This window comes from Anguilla rostrata, chromosome 7 (genome assembly GCF_018555375.3).
Source record: "Anguilla rostrata isolate EN2019 chromosome 7, ASM1855537v3, whole genome shotgun sequence".
In the NCBI taxonomy this organism is placed as follows: domain Eukaryota; kingdom Metazoa; phylum Chordata; class Actinopteri; order Anguilliformes; family Anguillidae; genus Anguilla; species Anguilla rostrata.
In genome coordinates, this window is record NC_057939.1 from 19288032 (window position 1) to 19304252 (window position 16221).

At 49.9% G+C, this 16221-nt stretch overlaps 1 protein-coding gene across 2 annotated transcripts in view; it reads right to left on the reverse strand.

Moving 5' to 3' along the window:
• Positions 1-16221, reverse strand: part of dhx15 (DEAH (Asp-Glu-Ala-His) box helicase 15) — a 40410-nt gene that overhangs the window by 19276 nt on the left and 4913 nt on the right. For both annotated transcript variants that reach the window (XM_064343476.1, XM_064343475.1), the window contains exons 2-6: positions 14900-15254; positions 13154-13347; positions 12450-12609; positions 11232-11450; positions 6873-7040 (exon numbers count right to left, since the gene is read on the reverse strand). In XM_064343476.1, the coding sequence (XP_064199546.1) occupies positions 6873-7040; positions 11232-11450; positions 12450-12609; positions 13154-13347; positions 14900-15254 (1096 nt within the window). The remainder of the gene's footprint in view (positions 1-6872; positions 7041-11231; positions 11451-12449; positions 12610-13153; positions 13348-14899; positions 15255-16221) is intronic.

The window sequence follows — 16221 nt, forward strand, 5'->3', positions numbered from 1 at the left end:
GAAGGATACTTCAGAAGGGCGAAGGGTGTGGGGTGGGGGGGGATTAAAGTCTTTGTTGGTAATTACAGTGAATGGAAGCTCCAGCACAAAATCATTAAACTGTAAAGGGGCGATCAGCTGCGTTTTTTGTGGGGTTTTTTTTGGGAGGAAATGGCGCGCTGATGGGGAAACGCGCGTGCTAATGGACGGCCGGGCTTAATGCGCTCATCAGCATGCGCGGCTGCCGTCGCGCCGCGCCCTAATTCTTCCATTACCTTTCCGCGAGGCTCTCGCCTGCGACGTCTCGCCACACCCCCACTAACATCAGCATCAGTCTCTGACATAACGGGGGGGGGGAATCCGCCGCGTTACGCCGCGCCCGCGTTCAATTATTCCCTTCCCCACCGCCGCCGCCGCCGCCGCCGCCGCCGTCCAATCCTAATAAAAATGACAAGTCCGTTTGGGCTCCGCCAGGCGGCCGAGCTGGTTCAATTATTCGACCTTGCCAAGGTGCTGATGGCCAGGAATTTGTTCAGGTGTTTACACGCTGCCTGCGGGTCCTTATTTGCATGGCGGGGTTATATATACTGGGGCTCTGACAACCTGACATTTTAACAAGGTAATTTAAGCTCGTCTCCATGCGACCGGAGTCGCCCAGGATATCCGAGGGGCAGGGAAAATGATACTTGAAGGCGTGCAGACTGCCCGGACACCTCCGGAATCACCTGGGAGAGAGAGCGGCCGCCAACGCCGCCGCCTTCCAACGGGCGCGGCTTCGGAGAAACGCGGAATGCAAATCGCCGGGGCCTTTTTTCCCTCCCTCCTCCTCCTCCTCCCGGTCTCTCTCTCTCTCTCTCTCTCTCTCTCCGAGCGCAGAGATGGCATCTCCCGGGCCGTGCCATATTCAGACCCGGCCCCCGAGTAACCGTGTCGCTCTTTTCATGTCAACACGCCTCCGAACGGCGCGAGCAAACACAGATAATGTTTGAACTTTTAAAAATTCCCGTCCGCGGCTTAGCGCAATCAAACTGTTGCAAATCCTGAGCCCTCTGTACACACAAAGGAGCCGGCGGAGATAAAATGATGTGCTGTGGCAGGGAAAAGAAAAGGCCGAGCGGAATGTTTCTCTCTCTCGTTTAAACCCGGCGGAAGGAAACGGACGCTGATTAAGGAGGTCTGATATGCGCCCGTCCGGCCAAAGCAGAGGAACCCGAGTCGGCTCGCCGCTCCAAAGGTGTCAAGGCTGATTTACCGTAATCCAACCCATAACAAAACAAAATCGTACTTACAAGATCCTATATTCGGGCAGACACTGTCATTTAAATAAATGGTAATGCTTCATAATACAGAGCTCCAATTTTTTGCCTGTCCAGGAAGACAGGAATAAGGTTACAGGAAGTGCGCTACTGATTTTCTCCCCCCTAACCTCTTACACAAGCATGTTTTAGTTTATTTATTTATTTTATTTTTTCGGTCTTAACAATTTCACCATACATTTATGAAAAAAAAGGTAAAATAATACCAAGTCATTGTATCAAAATAAACCAAAATTAAAACATTATATTCTCTGCACCGAAAAAAAGGTATAGGCTGAAGCCTGAGCTTATTGTGGCTCCCTTAATACAAGCATTACCCATACTCTGCCCAAAATAACAATTTAACAGAACAAACCAAGCATGTCATCGATTACTCGAGAGGGGAAAGAGAGAATAAATGACACTGATGTGGAGTTAGAAGTAATGGAAGCGAATGGCCGTGTTGTTCTCACATTCTGAGGTTAAAGTCAATGGGCAGTTTAAACATCCTGTAAACATCATCACTAACTGCTGCTTTCAAAATAAAAGCCTACTAATACTCTGAATACACATTCATGCACGTGTTATTCAGATATAAGGGGATTGCTATGTTTGTGTGTATGCTTTGCAATACATTGGCATCTACTGTAAACTAGACTGCTAGCAGCTTTGTTGATCCAGCTAATGTATGTCTTGGCATGGAGGGGGAATTACATTTGATCTTGCATTAACACCACCTTGCTTTATTCTTCTGAAAATGAAGAACTACACAGATAAACAGCATGCTCAATTACTATTATTTAATAAAGATTGCAATATAATTTACAATTTAAACAATTCAGATGAATTATTAGCACACAGAATTTCTCCACCCATAATTATTCTCATCAAACAAGAATTACAAATATTTCAACCGTTTGTTTCAACAGTTATTGACAGCTCAGCAGAACAATGACAGAGAATGCTTGCTTCCAGGAGTCGTTATGAAATTAACATACTTTTCATAACAACAGGATCACTGTTCTGGTCTAGAGCCAAAGTAAAATCAGATGAAGAATATTATATGCAGTGACAAGGCTAAATGTGGCATCTGTTTCTAATAACTACCCCTGATGCCTCTCAACAATGAAATTCGTTTGTATGTCCGAGTGAGTTTCGTTTTGAGTTACATGGCGTGTTTGTCTGTGTGTGTGTGTGTGTGTTGTTTGTTATGAGTATGGTTTGTTTGGTTGTGTGTTTCAGTATGCGTGTGGAGGAACAGCCGTGTAAGTTGTGCGTGTTCCAGCATTAATGTATTGTGCATATATCTCTTGTTGATTGGTAGGGTGCAGCCTGTGTGTATTATTTGTCATTCTGTGAACTAAAATGTGTGTAGGGCAGCAAGTGCACGCGTGAATAGGACTGCGTGTTCATGTGATAACTCAAAACTGCAAACATTGAGTTTAACAAAGTAAAAAGGAATTTGCATGTGTGTGTGTGTACACACTCAAATTAGTAACGTAAAAACAAACTGAAAATGCATTTCATGGCTTTGCTGCCAGTCTATGACTGAGATAAAAAATAATCCCAGAATTCTTAGACTTAAATCTGGAGTCTAATCCTCTGTAATGCGGTTTCTGCATTAACTGCGTAATGCGGTATCTGCATTAACTGCGTAATGCGGTGTCTGCATTAACTGCGTAATGCGGTTTCTGCATTAACTGTCCTGCGGCGCAGCCACTGCAGCAGCCCAGCTGCACGACTGCAGGCCGGGAGAGAAGCACTCGCTCGACTTCACACCTCTCACAGGACGCAGGTGCTGGCAGAGGCACCGGCCCAACTTGGAGAAGGATGCAGCGATGAGACAGGCCCGTAGCGCGTGTCGGGCACTCCGAAATGGGGGGGAAACATTTGTGCAAAATATTTCCCAGCGCAGGTGTTAAATTAGCCTTTCGGTACTCTTCCCTACGCCTCCTTGTTCCGCTAATAGACATCGGCCTGAAATAGCATTTGCATTTTAATAAAAAGCCAGAATACATGGCCAACAAGTGTAAAGAATTAAACGGCATTACTTGGGGGAACAAACAGCATAAAGGACTATGGTTGCTTGGCCTAGCTCGCTGCTTCCCCTACCTCTGGACAGAGAATAATGATCACAGAGTTTCTATCAGTTATGGACAGTGGTTAAACCATCCATGCACCTTTTCCCCCACCGCTGCATTAGCTGAGCTCTTCACCTCTGGAGCAATGACCATGCGTTTGGACATCAGACAACTTAATAACGGTACGGATTGCTGTAAACCACGGGCGTAAATTCTCAGGCGCCACTTGTTGCGTTCATGCAGCTGTCCACTGCGGCAGCCAAGGAACGGAGAACCGCAAAGGCAACGAAGGAGGAGGCTACAAACCCAACTCAAGGGGTGGGACCTGCTAGGTAGGTCATCCTGTTAAATCTGTGTTCTAGTGCATGGATGGACCCCACAGTCAGGAATCTGTTGGGGCTCTGTTCTAGTGCGTGAATAGACCCCCATAGTCAGGTATCTACTAAGGCTCGGTTCTAGTGTGTGAATAGACCCCCATAGTCATGTATCTATTAAGGCACTGTTCCAGTGTGTGGATGGACCTCATGGTCAGATATCTATTAAGGCACTGTTCTAGTGTGTGGATGGACCTCATGGTCAGGTATCGTAAGGCTCTGTTCTAGTGTGTGGATGGACCTCATGGTCAGGTATCGTAAGGCTCTGTTCTAGTGTGTGGATGGACCTCATGGTCAGGTATCGTAAGGCTCTGTTCTAGTGTGTGGATGGACCTCATGGTCAGGTATCGAAAGGCTCTGTTCTAGTGTGTGGATGGACCTCATGGTCAGGTATCGTAAGGCTCTGTTCTAGTGTGTGGATGGACTTCATGGTCAGGTATCGTAAGGCTATGTTCTAGTGTGTGGATGGACCTCATGGTCAGGTATCGTAAGGCTCTGTTCTAGTGTGTGGATGGACCTCATGGTCAGGTATCGTAAGGCTCTGTTCTAGTGTGTGGAAGGACCTCATGGTCAGGTATCGTAAGGCTCTGTTCTAGTGTGTGGATGGACCTCATGGTCAGGTATCGTAAGGCTCTGTTCTAGTGTGTGGATCGACCTCATGGTCAGGTATCGTAAGGCTCTGTTCTAGTGTGTGGAAGGACCTCATGGTCAGGTATCGTAAGGCTCTGTTCTAGTGTGTGGAAGGACCTCATGTTCAGGTATCGTAAGGCTATGTTCTAGTGTGTGGATGGACCTCATGGTCAGGTATCGTAAGGCTATGTTCTAGTGTGTGGATGGACCTCATGGTCAGGTATGTTAAGGCTCTGTTCTAGTGTGTGGATGGACCTCATGGTCAGGTATCGCAAGGCTCTGTTCTAGTGTGTGGATGGACCTCATGGTCAGGTATCGTAAGGCTCTGTTCTAGTGTGTGGATGGACCTCATGGTCAGGTATCGTAAGGCTCTGTTCTAGTGTGTGGATGGACCCAGGTCAGGTATCGTAAGGCTCTGTTCTAGTGTGTGGATGGACCTCATGGTCAGGTATGGTAAGGCTATGTTCTAGTGTGTGGATGGACCTCATGGTCAGGTATCGTAAGGCTCTGTTCTAGTGTGTGGATGGACCTCATGGTCAGGTATCGCAAGGCTCTGTTCTAGTGTGTGGATGAACCTCATGGTCAGGTATCGCAAGGCTCTGTTCTAGTGTGTGGATGGACCTCATGGTCAGGTATCGTAAGGCTCTGTTCTAGTGTGTGGATGGACCTCATGGTCAGGTATCGTAAGGCTCTGTTCTAGTGTGTGGATGGACCTCATGGTCAGGTATCGTAAGGCTCTGTTCTAGTGTGTGGATGGACCTCATGGTCAGGTATCGTAAGGCTATGTTCTAGTGTGTGGATGGACCTCATGGTCAGGTATCGTAAGGCTCTGTTCTAGTGTGTGGATGGACCTCATGGTCAGGTATCGCAAGGCTCTGTTCTAGTGTGTGGATGGACCTCATGGTCAGGTATCGCAAGGCTCTGTTCTAGTGTGTGGATGGACCTCATGGTCAGGTATCGCAAGGCTCTGTTCTAGTGTGTGGATGGACCTCATGGTTAGGTATCGTAAGGCTCTGTTCTAGTGTGTGGATGGACCTCATGGTCAGGTATCGCAAGGCTCTGTTCTAGTGTGTGGATGGACCTCATGGTCAGGTATCGCAAGGCTCTGTTCTAGTGTGTGGATGGACCTCATGGTCAGGTATCGTAAGGCTCTGTTCTAGTGTGTGGATGGACCTCATGGTCAGGTATCGTAAGGCTATGTTCTAGTGTGTGGATGGACCTCATGGTCAGGTATCGCAAGGCTCTGTTCTAGTGTGTGCCGACTGCACCCAGGACCCCAGCAAGGCGACACAAAATCAGCTCTACCGTCGCCCAGGGATGGACGGGCTTCATGCGCCATCTTATGCACCAGCGGCTCCCTCCCGTCGTCTGGGCGCCTGCTGGCCTACCGCTTATGAAACGCCCTCCGCCGACGCCTCGGCACGCCCGACACGCGAACCACGGTGCGATAAAAAGCGGCGGCCGCCATCCTGCTCGCACGCTCTCTTCCAAATTGATAGCGGAGGTTGCGGCAGAGCGCCGATAAAAATATGATTGGCTGTTTCAAATTGGGGAGAAAACGGGAAGAATAATTCGCTGAAAGTGGCAAGCACTGACACAGAAGAAAGCCAGGAACAGCCTCGCTCACATCTGAAGAAACACGAAAACAGCGGCATCAAAGCAAATGCCACCCGTCACGTCAGACTTCGGGCAGGCCCTCGCGTGACCGCGCCCGCGTGTTCCGTCCGCAAGCAGAGCGCTCGACGAGCGCGTTTGCGTACGTGCTGGCAGGTTTTTGATCAGTCAAACAAAGTTATTAATAATCTTTTATACCAACGATGACAGATCAATCGGGCTCCATTGGGAAGGCGGCAAACGATGAGCCATCCATCAAACCACCATCAGACGTTTGGGTAAATGTTTGCAGATTCATAAACGAGTTTAACGTTCCCTTGCATCCCTGTCCAACAGAGCTGCGGTCCAAGAGGTTTTGTGGGCATGATGTATGGATTTTTAAATCAACAATGAGGAGGGAGGGGGAAAAAAAAGCATAGAACGTGGGTAATATCTCTATAATTTCCATAAATAGACAAAAAAAATGACACTGAAATCAGGGGCACAGTCGAGCGTGATAGAGCGCCAGATCCAGCACAACACACACAGCTGTGGAGGAGCGCTTGGCGCCCGTAACTCGCGCCGGTTTCTTTGGCATTAAGACGGCGGGCGGTTTTGGCCCCCGTTCCCAAAGTGAGGACGAGGACCCGCGGAGCCAGAACAGAGGTGGCCAGATAAGACTGCAGTTCCCCCGGCTTTCCCGAGGCTGCTCTCCGCGCGCGCGTTAGGAAAAAAAACCCAAGTTATAATTTGGAGGGAATCGTGTGCTGACAAAAGCAGCATATGTCGTGAGTCAGTTCTGCACCAAAGCTGGAGGTACCCCCCCTCCCTCTCTCCCTCTCTCCTCCCTCCCTCCCTCCCTCTTTCCTTTTTTAAACCAGGAGACGAGCAGCGAGGCGCCGAGCTCCGAGCGTACGTACCTTCCTGCCTATCGCCCCGCTGGGCTTCCGGGGGGGAGGCGGCTCGAAGATCCTCTGCTGCTGCTGGGGGGGCAGGGTGGAGTAGAGCGGGATGATTTTGATGTCCCCCACCTCGGGCCCCAGGTCGTCGATCTCGCGCTTTATCCGCTTGCAGGCTTCGTCGATTTCCTGAAAGACGACGGCGGCGATTAGTGTCGGTGACGGGCGCTCGTCACGCCGCGTGAGGCGCGCGGTCATCGAGGCTCCGGGCCCGGTGTCACCTACGGAAACGGTAAGGACGCGCGGCGGGCGGGAGATCCCATACGCAACACGGAGCGCCCGCGAATATCTAAGCAAGGAAATGAAGCCTGGATCAGAACTCCCTACGGCCCTGCTGTCAAATGAAGCTCCCCGCCAAAAAAAGAGAAAAACTTCATTATGCCTTCAATCATGTACCGAGGCAACACGAGAGAGAGCGCTGCACTTCAGCACACTGCCATGCAATACAAACACATCTGTGCAAAAAATTTATCTTCCCACAAATGTCTCACTGACCCAAAACAACAATCAATTTAATGTCCCAAAGCGAGGATCTCCATCATCCAAACTTCGCCATTTTATTTTTTTTTAGATAAAACCCACTTGAGACCGTTTAAAAAGTAGGTGGGTCTCATTCCCTTTCCGGCATTCTGCTACCAGCACCCTGAAATATTCATGAAGGTGCAGGCAAGCGATGCTCCCGGCTTCCTCAGGTGGGAACTCAGGATGGATGCGGCTGGGCTCTGCAGATTACCGGCCGCAGGAGAGCAGGTGGGCCATGGCGGAAATGGCGGTGGCGAGGCTCGGAGGGGCCGCCGGGGGCTTAACCAGGAATGCTGCTCTGTGGTTTTGGACCGCTGAGGTCACGATTTGCCTGGATTGTTCCGCAAGCAAAAGGGGGTGGAGCTGAGGGGAGTTGACAAACCCCAAGGAACACTCCGGACTCTTCTCTATTGTAACTGCATCTTGTGCAAGGGGTCTGTGTGCATCAGCACCCTTTACAAACTGCCAGACCAAACTTGTCCGGGTAGTTACCCTTGTTTGAAACGTGGATTTCACAGTGGCCGGGGTGGGTCACCTTTGAAAATGCTTTCTGGTGGGACACAGAGCAAAACTGCCGTTTCGCCAGAAGGGTAAAGCAGCCATTAGGATCCCCACTGGGCTGGTCAGAGACCAAAAGTTGCTCTGGATAAGAGCGTCTGCTAAAAGCCCAAATGAGAGAGAGAATAATGAGGACCAGCACGGGGCACATTTGTCCTGCCCATGACCGATGCATACACGGCTGGCTGCTAGCGTTAGCAATTAATGCTTGTTTTTGTAGTCAGAGTATCACCTTGGCACACAAGAGCCATCAGTCAGATAAGTAACAGAACATAGCTGATTAGCTTTTATTAGCCTTTACTGCAAAACAAAGCTTGGAAAAAACATTTTTAAGCAGAATGCTAAACATGTATTCCCATATAAAAAGGGACACAGCTGTACCTTAGTATCTTGTACCAGCAGAAGGATTAGGATTGCTGGCTTCACAAAATAAAGTGTCCTAAATTTCAACATCCTTGGCAGGGGCATTCAGGATGGTTTCAAACGCAGATCCGCAGGAATATGCAATTAATCCCAAATACATGCATATAAAAGAAGGTTTAGCACAATCTAAATGAACAATTCAACAAGTGCAAGAGCTGTCGCTTAGCATTAGCAGTCGCTTCGATCTTATCTGTTAAGAAGGGAAAAGTTAAAAAAATAAGCTCTGCATGATTTCAAAAAGCCTATCTTCAATACGTCATCTGGCTCCGCAAATGATTTCAGCTCTCCTTTTCCAGCGCTGCATTTCCTTAAAATAGTACAAGGGACTAAATTAAACCACTCAAGGAGGGTAACCTCTGGCAACAGAGAACGAGACAGGCGCCACCTTCCCTGACGGAAGGTAAATCCCTGCCAAAACGCGAGCGCGTGCCTCGCAATGACAATTTGGGAGCGATTTGGGCGGAACTGAATAACGCACTGCAAGAACGGGTTTCGCTTAACGAACTGATCCAATTGTTTTGTCTCAAACGAGCGCCATAACATGTAACCTACATAACTGGCTCGGCGGAGCGCCTCCTCAGCCTGTGCTGCAGCACCACCCTCAGGTGGCAGCGGGTAGTGCAGCGCGCTCCCCGAGAGGTCACGTGACCCAGATGAATTACTTGGCGCTGACCGCAGGAGAGAACGTTCCACGGAAACCTGGAGCGAGGTGCATTCTGAAATTACTGGAGCCATTTTTAATACGTTGTTTTCCATTATCATATCAAGGCCACTCTCTGACACTGAAGGCGCTGCAATCTAATCCCAGCCCCGGCAGAATTAATACCCTTTTCTCAAAGCGTTTTTGGCTGCAGGCAACTTTTTTTCTTTTTGTTTGGTTTGGTAACATTCTAACCAGTTCAAGGTGCCTGCGTTACAAAAGTGATAGGGGTGCGTGTGTGTGTGTGTGTGTGTGCGTGTGTGTGCGTGTGCGCGTGTCAGGGCCAAAAGCGGCTGTGTGTCTTCATCAGCGCGAGCCGAGGTACGCGCTCGAGTGCTAAACAAATGGATCGGCGGAATTAGCCGCGGCATTAATAGCCCATCAGCACTCTGGACGCAGCAGCTGTCATGAAAAATAACATTTGGCGTCGAGTGGGGGGGGGGGGATTGGGGGGGGACGAGCGAGCGCCCCCCGTACCTGAAACGAGGGGGAACCGCGGCGCACGCTCGCTCGCTCGCCCGCTCCCCTCCGTATACGGCGAGGTGGGTGTTAACCGCTTAATTGGTGTAATTAAGCGCTCTCTCCTCAGTCCGGCTAATTAGGACGACTCCTGCGTATCTGCATATCGAGGTTAACTGCTGTGGGCGCAGCCTAAGCGCTTCCGTGTAGCAGTGAGGCTGCAGTGGCTCGTTCTCCCACCTATTCCCTTTCGCCGAGGATTATCGCAACAAAGCACCTCAACGCGTACCGAGGGGACGCTCCTCCACCCGCAGTTTATTTCGTTATAAATTATGCTCCCTTATCTCTCGAAGATTTACAGAAAAAAAACAGCTTGCGTGCTTTAAAACAGGTTTCCATTCTAGTCATTAGGAGACATCAAAGTTTGGAGCAGAAGCCGAAGAGGTTAATACAGTCTCAGGGGCATGCCATCTGACTCTTTGAACATCGCTTCTGCCGGACCCACCTCACACTGACTTTAACCTAATTAAGAGGCCATTAATAAACTAACCACGCAATGGTTTAGAGAGCCATTTCTGCAGATAGATTATTGTCCAATCATTCCCAACACATTTCAGTAAAAAAAAAAAAACCCTCCCTCCCATTCTGCGTTATTGATGGAACTGTGGCTCTTATGATGCTGTATCAAAACAGCATCATAACTTCTTTTGGAATTTAACTGATTATGCTCAACCTTTCGCGATCCTGTGTTCACACACACAAGGTATTAACCAGCCGTAGATAGGCCTCTCAATGGCATTAGCCAACCAATCACCTTGGATTAACTGCAATACATAAATTTCACATTGGCAAATTACAATATTCCACGTGTACGATATCACTACCCTAAGCCATTGGGTAATGAATAATTATTCATTATTAATCAAGTTAATCATGAATTATCACTAAGGAATTGATTTTTACATTATCTGATGTGGAAAGCCCAGCCATTATGATTTCATTAGCGAGGCCGCTCGGGTGGCCTCAGAGAGACCCAGGGAACACGAGCGGTTTGGGCTGGACTAAGAGCTGCATGGTCATTAATATGCTCCGGTTAGCTTGCTGTGTGTGAGGGGCATTTATACCGCTCTGCCTCACGCGCTATAAAGCCGGCTTGGAGGGGCGGGGCGGGGGCTAACGCCGTTTCCACCCTCCCCGTGACGACGGGCCGCGCGACCACTCCGCCGGCGCCGGGGGGGGGGCACCGTTCCCCGTCTCCTGCCGGAGACGGCGGGGCTGTCAGACACATTTCCGCCAGGCTTGAGCCTGCCCAGCTGTGACCAAATTCATCATTTTCGGCATGAACCTCGCCCTCTATTACACATCAGTAAGCAACATTTGCGGGAGCAAAAAATAATAAATTGCTTAATTTCAGGGATTCATGAGGAGGGCAGAATCTGGGTCACTTTCTCCCATTTTTAGGGTATTTTCCAAACAGACCGGGCCAGACATTAAATACCACTATTAGTCTGAGCATTGATTTTTTAACCTTTGTGTGCATGCGTGTTTCGGCGCACGCCTGCACGCGCGTGCGTGCGGAATAGCCGCTCGCGAGCTCGGCTCTCCACCGCGAATGCCGCTTCTCCCCCCCCCGCCCCCCCGCCAGGAAACGCGCTCACCTCCTGGCCGGTGAGGAAGAGCAGGACGTCGCCCTCCTCCTCCTCGCACATGTGGATCTGGATGACGGTGCGGATGGCGGCCTCCAGGTAGTCCCTCTCGGGCTCGGGCGTGTAGAAGATCTCCACGGGGTGCGTGCGCCCGGGGATGGTCAGCAGGGGGCAGCTGTCGAAGTACACCTGGAACTTTCCGGCGTCTAGCGTGGCGCTCATGACGATCACCTGATCTCGGACAAAAACAAAAACAACATTTATTAAGAATTACAAATTTAAAAACTCAACTAGTTAAAGGATTTCTTGTGGTTTACAGGTGAAATTCGTGAAACAGTGGGGTGCAGTGCCCTGGCTCTTTGGTCTACTGGGCGATGACCTGATCTCAGAAAAAAAAAAAAAAAAAAACATCTACTAAAAATTACGACTTAAGAACAGAATTAACTAGTTAATGAATCTCACGCGGTTTCCAGGTGAACTTAGTGAAACAGTGGCTTGTGGTGCCTTCCCCAGCTGTTCGATCCCCCAGGCCAGGTCAGATAAGTTTACATGCGAGGAGCTGCATCAGCCACACTCTGTTCCACCGAGCCCATTAGATAAAACACATTAGGATTCTGATGGGAAGCCTCTCTCAATTTTCAATCTAAATATTTCGGGCCACTGTCTCTGTATCCGCTTTACGCACTGCAAAACATTATAATTGCTCTTAATCAAGGCAAATTAAACTTTAAATTTAGAAGGGACACAGGCAGAAGATCATTCAGAATAACCTAGACCTCATTTAACAGTCTTTGAACACATGTATAACCTTTGATTCGTTCCTAACAACAAGCAGTCATTACCCATCTGCTTTATGAGAATTGTGTCCGGCGCGTTCCATCTATAAAAACTCTACGCTTCCCCTCCTCCTGGATTGATGGCTCTAAATGGGCTGACCCGGGAACAATCTCCGTGCCGCCGGAAAGTGACTGGCTATGCATTTCTGAGCTAAACGCTCGAGTTTGTCTTTCCTCAATGGCTGCGCTGCTGTCAAACAAAGGAAACTTCATCACCGATTGTCAGCAAAAGGCGAAGGGGGGAGGGGTGGAGGGGCTGAGGGGGAGGGGGGGGGGGAGAAACAAGACGCAAACAGCTGCCACCGAAAGCCATTTCGACGGCCACGGCGGCGCAACGACACGCGTCCGTCCTTCGGCGGGGGGGGGATTCTGGGACGGCGGAGCGAGGGAGCACCTTCAGGTCCGACCTCTGGCGGACCACCTCCTTCAGGACCCCCATGAGGATGTCGGTGGCCAGCGTGCGCTCGTGGGCCTCGTCCAGGATGATCACGCCGTAGCGCTCCAGCAGGGGGTCGTTCATGGCCTCCCGGAGCAGCATGCCGTCCGTCATGTACCTGAGGGGGAGGAAATAACACATGAACTGCCTCGGATTCTGACAACAACAAAAAAGAACAGAGCCGTTCGACATAACAGAAATATCACGTTGGCTTCACACAGTCTCGAGCCATAAGCAGAACGAGCGCGAGCGGGTGCTGCTCAGCATATGGTTTACGGCAGGCCACGCAGTGCTTTTCACAAGACTAATGCTCACAAACAGCAGGCGTCCGGTAATGGGAGACAAACTGTGACGCCTAAATAGCATGTGAAAGGCACGCAAAGGCACGCGAGAGGGCAAACTCGCGAGTGTGAGGGCAAACTCATGGGTGTGAGGGCAAACTCATGGGTGTGAGGGCAAACTTGCGTGTTCGAGGGCAAACTCATGGGTGTGAGGGCAAACTCACGGGTGTGAGGGCAAACTCATGGGTGTGAGGGCAAACTCATGGGTGTGAGGGCAAACTTGCGTGTTCGAGGGCAAACTTGCGTGTTCGAGGGCAAACTTGTGGGTTCGAGGGCAAACACGTGGTTTCGAGGGCAAGCTCGCAGGTGTGAGGGACTTACTTCAGTATGGTCTTGGCGCTGCTGCAGTCCTCGAATCGGATGGAGTAGCCCACCTCCTGCCCCAGCATCACGTCCATCTCGTCCGCCACCCTCTGCGCCACGCTCATGGCCGCCACCCTTCTGGGCTGGGTACAGGCCACGCCTCTCTTTGGGCCTGGCAACGCCCTCACCATGTCCACGCACCACTGGGGGATCTGCAAGGGGAGGAGCCAGGGCATGTCAATCAGGGCCAGTGTCTATAGAGAGCCTGTCCTTAGACAGCTGCAGACACAGGTTAGTAACCATGGTCACAAAGGCATCCTGCATGTTCCAGGTACAACTGAAATGCTGCGTGCCGTCTAGTATATTATAAATCCCTTCATTTGGACTTTCTACTTTACCAGCCAGTTTAGTACCTCAACTGTAACCTGCTTAACCCCTTTGATTATTTGCCATGATAGATCCCTCACTGCATTTCTGTTACATCCATTCTACCTCTACTTTACCTCAGGCCAACCAGAGGAGGCTATGAAGGGTTCGTCCTGAGATTTCTTCCCATCAGGGGGTTTTTTTTCTCCACTGTTTGAGTGTTTTTCTTCCCACAGAGTTTTTCTTTATTTATTTTTTTTTTACCTCACTTGCTGGTTCAGGCAAGCAATTTCCCTTCTGCTACTCCGTATAGCGTCCTTTTGACAGCTCTACGCGAAAAGCGCAATACAAATAAAATTGATTTGAACTCTCGCAGTGTTGCGATGCAAAGTAAGAACTCCGGGTAACTAAGGAAGGGGGGTGAAAAGTGTCTGAGCGGGCGAGCCTGCCCCGGCTCCCGTTCGCGTGCAGCTACGACGGGGATCCCAGCTGGTTTAGAAATGATGAGACCTGCTAAGAGAGAACTAAACTTAGAAAGCTGTTCTTTCCACCGTATTAGCCTTGTGTTCGGATGAGCGGCCGTCAGTGGCACCAACCCTTTTTGGCTGCTGAGATAAACACTCCCTGCATTTAACATGTCAACAAATCCGCCGCGAGAAATAAAGGCCGACCCGTGTGAGGCGGTCGTGATAAATGTGCGACAAAGCCTCCTCACGGACGAGGCTTCAACCGCGCAGCGTGCCCCCCCCCCCGCTAACCCCCCATAACCCCCCATAACCCCCCCGCGCGTTCTCTGGGGCTCCGCGGTTCAGCCGCTGATGGAGCTCAGAGATGAAAGCTGCGGGCTGAGACGCCGCACGGGGTCCGGCGGTTAGCCGGTTTGTTTTGATGCCGCGCGCCGCGCGCCGCCCCGCGTCCGCCGGGGAACGCTCACGGCCCGCGCTCGCTCGCCGGGCTTAATGGCGCACGAACGTCCAGCGGGGACCTAAACGCAGGAGGATTATGCCGCGTAAATAAGCCGCCGCCAAGCTAGAACTTCGGGACGGATTTGAGCCCGTGGGCAAACGCGACGGTAGCGGCGTGCTAGCAGGAGGACGCTGCCGCCACCGGCAATACCGCCTCCGTCCGATTCCAACCGCGGTTTAAACCGCCCCTCTGGGCTGCAGGGGTCTGCACCCACGGTCCTAGAGTGACACAGGGTTCGGTGGTGTTCCTGGTCACTCAAAATTTTACTTATCAATTAAAGTACCTCAGTACAGACACCCTGCACAGTTTCTTGTGTCTGAAATACAGACTTTAGTATGAAACCCTGTGGCTCTCCCCCGGCTTTACAGAATGAGGGAACAGAGAGGGGAGGGGGGCACACCTGGTGCTGGGCGGTTCTGGGGAGGGTCTCACCTGCGTGGTCTTGCCGGAGCCCGTCTCCCCGACGAGCACGAAGCTCTGGTGGCGGTTGAGGATGTCGCCGAAGCGCTCCTTGTACTCCCACACGGGCAGCTGCAGGCGCTTCTTCAGGATCTCGTAGTAGCGCGGCGTGTGCGGCAGGTTGGTGAAGGGGTTGATCTGCTGTTGCATGGCGGTCTGCTTGAGCGGGAGCAGCCCGCCGCCGCCGCCCGCCATCATGGGGTTGAGGGAGATGCTCGGGGCCTTCGCGTCCTTCTCTCTGTCGCGGTCGCGGTCCCGGTCCCGGTCTCTGTCGCGGTCCCGGTCCTTTGAACGGTCATCGCGGTCTCTGTCCCGGTCGCGATCTTTCCTGTGAGGACATATGGACGGGACCATTAAAGATTCCAAAATTTCATTCTTACCTCATGGGCTTAATCAAAGCTTAAGTGCACAAAAATACACTAGGCCCTGCAAGGGTAACAAACCACAGGTAAACCTCTCCACCCTCAAGTACATCTTGTCAAGCATGCTTGCATGCACAAAAAAACAAAGAATTTAAAAGAAATTAAATAAAGGCAATAATAATCATTAGTGATGTACAGATTTGGTGCTCGTTTTAGTATCAAAATATACTAAAATTACTAAAATATATGTCCACGAACAAAACAAAAACATACACTGAAAAAGAATTAGGCTTGTCATTAGACTTTTAAAAGGCTGAAATGTATCTTTATTATAAGTCTATGAAATGAACATCAGATGATCAAATGTAGAGTACATCTGGAAAACAACAGCCCATAGCTATACATTATAGACAAATACAGAGCCTATTCCACTTTATATATTCATTTATATGTATATTTACCATTTATATAGCTTATTTTTTTAAAACCCAATATGGTCAAAACTATAGTGTTTGCTACTACACAATAGTAACTGTGCAACCTTAAAAATGAAAAAATAAACAAGTTTATAAGACACTTCATGGTGCATGCTGCAGAGTTTTTGTTATTGCCAATTCAACTGAATTAGCATTTTAGCCAGTAACACCGAGTGTTATCTGCAAATGTAAAAACGATTTCCTGAAAACACTGTCAATGTCTATTCACCTTCTGAGTGGTGTTACTGAATGCTACAATGAAGGATGAGGACCTTCAAGCCACTCGTCATGGACGAGTTGAACAAGAGTAGACACTCGTAGGCAACAGCATCAGTGCAGAGTGAGAAGCTCATAAACATGAACAACCAACGACGTTTTTATGCTCCTTAAACAATAAAACGATCAAAAGGCACATTAAGATAGTGTATCTACAGAGGATTGATAGCCCAATTTGTCA